We start from the raw sequence: 9,308 nt of genomic DNA, 5'->3' as shown, positions 1-9,308 counted from the left end.
CGGGAGGAAACGTTTACCTGTTTTCAAATATCTATGTAAGTACAAAATTATATAATGATAAAAACTACCAGGTAGCCATTTCCATCACTATACTATCACAGTGCCATCCGTTTTGTCACCAAAGCCCCATACATTACCCACCACTGCGACCTGTACGCTCTCGTTGGCTGGCCCTCGCTTCACACTCGTCGCCAAACCCACTGGCTCCAGGTCATCTACAAGACCCTGCTAGGTAAAGTCCCCCTTATCTCAGCTCGCTGGTCACCATAACAGCACCCACCGGTAGCACGCGCTCCAGGAGGTATATCTCTCTGGTCACCCCCAAAACCAGTTCTTCCTTTGGCCGCCTCTCCTTCCAGTTCTCTGCTGCCAATGACTGGAACGACCTACAAAAATCTCTGAAACTGGCAACACTTATCTCCTTCTAGCTTTAAGCACCAGCTGTCAGAGCAGCTCACAGATTATTCCTTTGCACCCCATTATTTATATTTCTATTTTGCACATTCTTCCACTGCAAATCTACCATTCCAGTAGTTTACTTGCTATATTGTATTTACTTCGCCACCATGGCCTTTTTTTTGCCAAAAGCCCTTATCTCACCTCATTTGCTCACATTGTATATAGACTTATTTTTCTACTGTATGATTGACTGTATGTTTGTTTTACTCCATGTGTAACTCTGTTGTTGTATGTGTCGAACTACTTTGCTTTATCTTGGCCAGGTCGCAATTGTAAATGAGAACTTGTTCTGAACTTGCCTACCTGGTTAAATGAAGGTTAAATAAATAAAAATATTACATTCTATTCTATTCTGTTATTTTCTAAACCTCGCGAGACATAGACGAGAACGAGAACTTGGTGGTGTCCGTTCTGAATCCTTCCGGGCAAAACCTCTATCATTTCAATTTCATTTCCTTGCTAGTGCTAGCTAGCTAGAGGCAAGTTATAACGTAAGTCTATTTTTTCACCTTCAAAACATTGTAAGATAGCATGTATTGTGGTTAATTCGGTTAACATTCAACCCATGTCACATCACATTGACATATAGTTGATAGGTAGGTAACGTTCGCACGTGAGATAAATGCTTTAAATGCTAATTTGTGGCCAGCTGGGTGGGCCAGTTAGCTAGTTGCACATGGGTTAGCTCGCTACTAGTAACAACCCACCATGCATAATATGTCACATCTCGCACCACTCTGGGCTAGTTGTCAAATTAGTGAACATAACAGGATGTTACAACAGAGAAGATTCTCTTTGGGTGCATGTGTATATTTCCTCATCTGATATGAGCCGTCTAGCAGAGGGCTTCCCGTCATGCTGTACTGTTCGATAGTGGCCAATAGGTGGCAGGAGAGTACAGTAGAGCTCCCTGCATCAGAGTCTGCTGCTGCTGTACGAGTCAGTTGTGAGAGCCAATAACATACCACGAGGAGAGAAACAGTCCAGACGTCAGACCTAAAATAACATCCTCAGCCTCAAAAGCATGTCTCACAGCCAGCTGGCAGCAATGCCCTTTCGTGGTCTGCTGTTCCCACAGGGTGTGCGCGCGCAGGGACGCTTCAGCTCTGGTTCATAACTGGTTCAAGTGAAATTCTGAAATATGTAGGACATGGGTCTTCAACCTTCTGCTGCCCATGGACCCCATCTCAGGCAAAATGGCGTCCCAGGGACCCTCATCACACGTTAGCAAAAAAAAATGTTGCTCCAAATGTCTTGTCTTATCAGGTGAATGATAATAGCAAGGAGAAGTAATCAACATTTGAAAATTAATAGATTTGGTATAGTAAAAAAAAAAATTACCTCCCACATTATAATTGGAAAAGGAAATGTAAACTCTAACATAGGAGTTTCCTTTCTAGCTAATAGGCTAACACATTTTTGCTAATAGTAACTGTTTAGCTGGTAAACAAAGGTTAGCCATGTATTAAGTCAAGAAAGCTTACCAGCAGCCAGCACCACTTGCCGCACTGGTAGCCTATTGACTGGTAGCCTGTTGACTGGTAGCCTGTTGACTGGTAGCTTGTTGACTGGTAGCCTGTTGACTGGTAGCCTGTTGACTGGTAGCCTGTTGACTGGTAGCCTGTTGACTGGTAGCCTATTGACTGGTAGCCTATTGACTGGTAGCCTGTTGACTGGTAGCCTATTCGTGGGTGCTTTTTCAAAGCCTATGTCAGATACTCCAGTGAGTGTATTTGACTCCAATGAGTGTATTTGACTCCAGTGGGTGTAATTTGCTCAAAATTAGGAGTTGAGAAATAAAGTTGGTTTATTCTTTTGTTGCTAGAGATATTCATGACAACATTCATGACAAAATGTATGGACCCCTTGTAGTATCTTGGACCCCCGATTTAATACCCCTGATGTAAGATAAGGGTTTTTTCAAGTTAATTCAAGTTATTTTTTTATAGTGATAGAGGAAGAAATCGATAGTCACACACCGGGATATTATTTTTGTGCTAGTCAGCTGTACATGCACCAAAACTCAGTATTTTTCTTCTTAATAGCTTGTCCTCCATCTTTAAAAAAAATAGGGAGCCAATTTGTTTTCATCACTTTTATATCCATGACTGATCAAACTCATTTTGTCATGGCTCTCAGCAGACATATGGTGAGCAATATGTTTGAACATGGAATCGCAGTATAGAATCTCAATACATAGAGAATTACAATACATATCCTATCGGTAACCTAAGTATTGTGATAATATTGTATCGTGAGGTCCCTGTTAATTCCAAGCCCTAGTTTTTAAGAGCCTGTCAGTATTTTATACACCCTTTTTTTTATACATTTCCATTTGAATTAAGGCTGGGAATTGCCAGGTAATCACGATAGAATATGTTTTGCAATTGTATAGGTATTGCAATTCGATACTGTGATTTTATTGAGGTTTGATGCTCCAAACATATTGCTCACCGTAAGTGTTGATCAGTCATGGAAATAAGTGCTGAAAACAGATTGTCTCCCTATTTAAAAAGATGGAGAACAAGCTATGAAGGAAACATACTGGAGTTTTGGTGCAGCTAAGGCCATCTAGCGCAAAAAAATATTTTGCGATATGTAACTATTTTTCCCCCAATCACTAATATGAATACAGCTTGTGAGAAGTTCTGGTAATAGGGTAGCAACTAGAGGTCGACCGATTAATCGGAATGGCCGATTAATTGGGGCCGATTTAAAGTTTTCATAACAATCGGTAATTGGTGTTTTTGGGCGCCGATTTCCGATTATTATTATTATGATTTTTAACATGTTTTTTTTTTTATACCTTTTATTTAACTAGGCAAGTCAGTTAAGAACACATTCTTATTTTCAATGACTGCCTAGAAACTGTGGGTTAACTGCCTTGTTCAGGGGCAGAACGACAGATTTTCACCTTGTCAGCTCAGGGATTCAATCTTGCAACCGCACAGTTAACTAGTCCAACGCTCTAACCATTGCACTCCACGAGTAGCCTGCCTGTTACGCGAATGCAGTAGAAGCCAAGGTAAATTGCTGGCTAGCATTAAACTTATCATATAAAAAACAATCAATCATGATCACTAGTTATAACTACTAATCCAGTTTAGCAGGCAATATTAACCAGGTGAAATTGTGTAATTTCTCTTGCATTCATTGCACGCAGAGTCAGGGTATATGCAACAGTTTGGGCTGCCTGGCTCATTGCAAACTAATTTGCCAGAATTTTACGTAATTAGGATATACATTGAAGGTTGTGCAATGTAACAAGAATATTTAGACTTAGTGATGCCACTCGTTAGATAAAATACCGAATGGTTCCGTATTTCACTGAAATAATAAACGTTTTGTTTTCGAAATGATAGTTTCCGGATTCGATCATATTAATGACCAAAGGCTCGTATTTCTGTGTGTTATTATGTTATAATTAAGTCTGATTTGATAGAGCAGTCTGACTGAGCAGCAGCAGGCCCGTAATCATTCATTCAATTAGCACTTTTGTGCGTTTTGCCAGCAGCTCTTCGCAAGCACAGCGCTGTTTATGACTTCAAGCCTATCAGCCTAATGGCTGGTGTAACCAATGTGAAATGTCTAGCTAGTTAGCTGGGTGTGCGCTAATACTGTTTCAAACGTCACTCGCTTTTAGATTTGGAGTAGTTATTCCCCTTGCGCTGCAAGGGCCGTGGCTTTTGTGGAGCGATGGGTAACGATGCTTCGAGTGTGGCTGTTGTCGATGTGTTCCTGGTTCGAGCCCAGGTAGGGGCGAGGAGGGGGACGGAAACTATACTGTTACACTGGCACTACTATAGTGCCCATAAGAACATCCAATAGTCAAAGGTATATGAAATACAAATGGTATAGAGAGAAATAGTCCTATAAATACTATATTAACTACAAACTAAAACCTCTTACCTTGGAGTATTGAAGTCTCATGTTAAAAGGAACCACCAACTTTCATATGTTCTCATGTTCTGAGCAAGGAACTTAAACGTTAGCTTTCTTACATGGCACATATTTTACATGGCACATATTACTTTCTTCTCCAACACTTTGTTTTTGCATTATTTAAACCAAATTGAACATGTTTCATTATTTATTTGAGGCTAAATTGATTTTATTGATGTTTTATATTAAGTTAAAATGTGTTAATTCAGTATTGTTGTAATTGTCATTATTACAAATAAAACAAATAAAAGAATTGGCCGATTAATCGGTATCGGCTTTTTTGGCCCCCCCCAATAATCGGTATCGGCGTTGAAAAATCATAATCGGTCCACCTCTAGTAGCAACTATGTCATTTAAATGAATATAACAAAAAGAAATGTGAAAATTATTTGATCAGAAAAGAACTCGACATTTCTAATGTGGATGAAATTATGGTTTGAGTTTGGGATGCATAACTGAACTTTAGTCAATAACTAATTAAATGTTCCCAGTCAGGAAGTGTCTACGCATTATATTGTGAATTCCCACCAATCAGGTGCTGCTAATCAGGCCTGCAATGCCAGTCAGGGTGTGTCCCCATTCACCCTGATGTTTGTTTGTATACCAGAACAGGCATTCCCGTCTGTTGCTGAACTCAACTACCAGTATGTATCTCCCACCAATACTGTCTCCCCCTCCCTCACATTGTCTCCCCTCCTCCCCCCTAGGAACGTGAGACCCCTCAGACTTACGACGCAGCACAACCCACTCGAGAGGAATGAGCCAGGCGACGCAACAATTGGGTCAGTAGTTAAACCAAACAAACACTTGTCTGGGGCCTACACACACGCATCAGTCCAGACACCAAGCTTAAATACACAAACACACATGTTCTGGTATGGTTTTGCCTCTGTCGGAATGACAGGAAGGATAGTCCTGGCAGGTGTAAAGGTATAAAAGTTGAAACACACACACACACACACACACACACACACGCACACGCGCACGCACACGCGCACACACACACACACACACCAAACTCTCTCCCAAGTGGAGTGCTCCTCCATATACAGCTCTGAGTCCCTGCTTACCTGTCACTCAGCAGCTCACCCAGACAATTGAGAAGCGACATGTTCCACATTCCTGAGCCCCCCCCCCTCTTTTTTTCTCTCTGTGGAATTAGGTTGGGGGATAACTGCTAAAGTAGAGAGAATAGCAACGGAGAGGGAGAAAGATGTATACGATTTCTATGAAGTGTGCTGTGTTCTTCCGCCATGCATTGTGTTTTGCTTTGCTTTGGTGAGTCTGGAAAGTGTCTCTGCTGTGTAGGCATGAACCAGCTCTGATCCATGAAGACCTGAGAGTTAAAGTGTGGGTAGGGAGAGAAAGAAAGAAAGAGAGAGAGAAGCCCTTTGGTCTGCTTTCCCAGGCTGTCCGTCAGGAAGGCTGTATTTTGTACACCGTGACCACCGCGTTGCCCTTTCCTGGGGAAATCCGAGACAAACAGACAGCAGTGGGGGGAGGGGAACAGGAACACTAGGCCTGGGAAGGAGAGGAGGGGGGAGAGCGAAGCAAGAGCTTTTGGGAATGCTTAGGAACATACCCAGTCTACACCTCCCCTTTTGTTACAAGGCCTTTTTAAACCCCAGCCCTCCAAAATATGTCCTCTGTTCTCAGAGGGTGTTATGGCTTTAAATCAAACCAAAAGCAAAGCAGAACTGCTCCAAAACTCGGTCAGTAACCCTAAACATCTGCTGTTAATACTATCCTATCCCACTCCTTTTGAGGTAATGATAATCCAGTTATTCTTAAAGGGGAACTGACAACGTTTTAATTCGTTTGCAGTCGTCCCCACAGTGACCGTACGTACATCAGTTTGCTGATGACACAACGCTGGTAGGCCTGATCACCGCATTCACATTGATGGGCTGTTGTGGAGCAGGTGGAGAGTTTCAAGTTCCTTGGTGTCCACATCATCAACAAACTGTCTTGGTCCAAACACACCAAGAAAGTTTTGAAGGGGGCACGACAACGCCTTTTCCCCCTCCAGGAGACTGAAAATATTTGGCATGGATCCCCAGATCCTCTAAAAGTTCTGTAGCTGCACCGTCGAGAGCATTGCCTCACCGCCTGGTATGGCAACTTTTGGTTACTGGCCCAATGCTCTAATCACTAGGCTACCTGCCTCCCCTTAACCTCTACAGGATCAGTGTCATTCCCCATGGGACGGTTAAGCTAATGTAGACTGTGATTAGCATGAGGTTGTAACATTTCCCAGGACATAGACATATCTGATGTGGATAGAAAGCGCAGCAAAGACATCTTTACGTAGCAAACACATATAGATGACCTGGAGCCAGTGGGTTTGGCGACGAATATGAAGCGAGGGCCAGTCAACGAGAGCATACAGGTTGCAACTAAGGCTGGGAATGTCAATACAGTCAAACTAGCTAATAGGCTAGTGTATCTATTTAGGTAGCAAGCTAAAACGATGGAGCCTGACGTTAGCCAGCTAGCTGGTAGAAGGATGTCATGTCATTGGACAACTAGAGATGCAGGTGTCATTTGGTTATCTGGCAAGAACTGGAACAACATATCTCCTACATTCGCAAATTCACTCTGGCTTTCTACTGCAATTCAGAGCACTCTCGTCTGTGTGCCAGAGCGCAGAATAGCTGATGAATTTACGATCGCACAACACCCACTGAATATGACTGGTGTCGGCAAATCAAATCAAATGTATTTATATAGCCCTTCGTACATCAGCTGATATCTCAAAGTGCTGTACAGAAACCCAGCCTAAAACCCCAAAAAGCAAGCAATGCAGGTGTAGAAGCACGGTGGCTAGGAAAAACTCCCTAGAAAGGCCAAAACCTAGGAAGAAACCTAGAGAGGAACCAGGCTATGTGGGGTGGCCAGTCCTCTTCTGGCTGTGCCGGGTGGAGATTATAACAGAACATGGCCAAGATGTTAAAATGTTCATAAATGACCAGCATGGTCGAATAATAACAAGGCAGAACAGTTGAAACTGGAGCAGCAGCACAGTCAGGTGGACCGGGGACAGCAAGGAGTCATCATGTCAGGTAGTCCTGGGGCACGGTCTTAGGGCTCAGGTCCTCCGAGAGAGAGAAAGAAAGAGAGAATTAGAGAGAGCATATGTGGGGTGGCCAGTCCTCTTCTGACTGTGCCGGGTGGAGATTATAACCGAACATGGCCTAGATGTTCAAATGTTCATAAATGACCAGCATGGTCGAATAATAGTAAGGCAGAACAGTTGAAACTGGAGCAGCAGCATGGCCAGGTGGACTGGGGACAGCAAGGAGTTATCGTGTCAAGTAGTCCTAGGGCATGGTCCTAGGGCTCAGGTCCTCCGAGAGAGAAAAAGAAAGGAGAGAATTAGAGAACGCACACTTGGATTCACACAGGACACCGAATAGGACAGGAGAAGTACTCCAGATATAACAAACTGACTCTAGCCCCCGACACAAACTACTGCAGCATAGATACTGGAGGCTGAGACAAAGGCAAAAAAAAACGTAGGTAAAAGTAGGCAAAAAAAAATGTCAGTTAGTCACGAACCCTCTAGATAACATGTAAACAGCCTAGCTAACCAGCTCTGCTAGGGCGAGTAAACTGGTCAAAGTGAGGTGTTCTCTCATTTGTGTCTGAAAGGAGCAAGCTAGCTAACTTTAGCCAGTTAGCTTAGGTGTTTGGTTGGGATAAGTATGCATTGGCAGGCAAGCTGCAGAAGGATTAATAGGCTACAATTCTACATCGTTTCAGTGCAATTTCATTCAGGTGTATTTTGTGGCTTTTGGCAAATACGTTTGAATGATTTTAAAGTCTCGCTGTTGCTACTGCCTGTAAACACACAGTCCAGTTCAAAGTAAATGATGGCAGGCTTGTGTGGCAATTGGCTTGTTTGTATAAAGGCCTACTGTAGCTCTGATTGGTCTGTGGTGCACCAGTTTGCGTCGACTCCGGTCCTGGACGAGACGGATGTTTTATTTACTGTCTGAATGTACGTCCGCTTTCCTACTCTATGTTGTTATATAATTTTCACATGCCTTACTATACGTAATTCACAAACATTCTAAGAATTTGTGAAAATGACCATATCTAAGTGCTGGCTTGTCAGAAAATGTTTTTTAAAAGTATAATATTCTTCCTGGGGGGTGTATATGAACTGATTTTAATAAGATGTCATGTTGCTAAAATTCTGTCAGTTCCACTTTAAGTAGTAGTGATATAAACATTGATGGAGTGGTTAGTGTAGCAATAGGCTGACTTCAGAAAGAACATATGCTAGTGTGTTTGTTATGCTTCAGGATTCGGGAGGTTAGGCATATCTAGTGTGAGTGAAAAATGGAGCTGAAAGAGAGTGAGAAACACACTAACCCCTATGCCAATGACAGGTTGGGGTGAGAGGTCAGTAGGGGTCAGTGTGTAACCCCATATCAACTGTGTGACCTCCAGGTGCTGACCCCACGGCACTGAGAGAACAACTCTTTGACTTCTGGACCAGGAAAGAGCTAGAGCCGGTGAGACAGAAAGCTGCATTTACAGTGTGAATGTCGTCAACTTCACAGTGTATGTGTGTGTGTGAGGAAAAAGCTTGAGGGAAGGAATGAGCGAGCAGTGCATCATCATGTCGCATGCCAGGTCTATACTGGGTATATCTATGAGAATGTTGAGTGAATGACTGTGCGTCTGAAATATTGTGTAAAAGATCAAGCCTCAAGATTACAATCTCTCAAACAGACACGCATTGTTTGTAGATATTGACTAACTGTGCAAATTGTGAGAGATGTTGAATGAGAAAGGGGAAGTGTGTGACAGAGTACTGTGAGTACCAAAATCTATCTAAAACAAGATTCAATACTTTAATGCCAAACAAAGTGTTATGCAACTGATAGCTTTATGTGTGA

At 42.6% G+C, this 9,308-nt stretch overlaps 1 protein-coding gene across 3 annotated transcripts in view; it reads left to right on the top strand.

The window, feature by feature from the left end:
• The first annotated feature begins 882 nt into the window (after positions 1–882).
• exd3 (exonuclease 3'-5' domain containing 3) overlaps positions 883–9,308 on the top strand; it is a 63,628-nt gene continuing 55,202 nt past the window's right edge. For all 3 annotated transcript variants that reach the window (XM_046305426.1, XM_046305425.1, XM_046305428.1), the window contains exons 1-3: positions 883–950; positions 5,109–5,183; positions 8,857–8,921. In XM_046305426.1, the coding sequence (XP_046161382.1) occupies positions 5,159–5,183; positions 8,857–8,921 (90 nt within the window). In that variant the 5' untranslated portion in view covers positions 883–950; positions 5,109–5,158. The remainder of the gene's footprint in view (positions 951–5,108; positions 5,184–8,856; positions 8,922–9,308) is intronic.

The sequence above is a fragment of the Oncorhynchus gorbuscha genome, linkage group LG16, assembly GCF_021184085.1.
Source record: "Oncorhynchus gorbuscha isolate QuinsamMale2020 ecotype Even-year linkage group LG16, OgorEven_v1.0, whole genome shotgun sequence".
NCBI lineage: Eukaryota > Metazoa > Chordata > Actinopteri > Salmoniformes > Salmonidae > Oncorhynchus > Oncorhynchus gorbuscha.
This window is presented reverse-complemented; position numbering and strand designations above follow the sequence as displayed.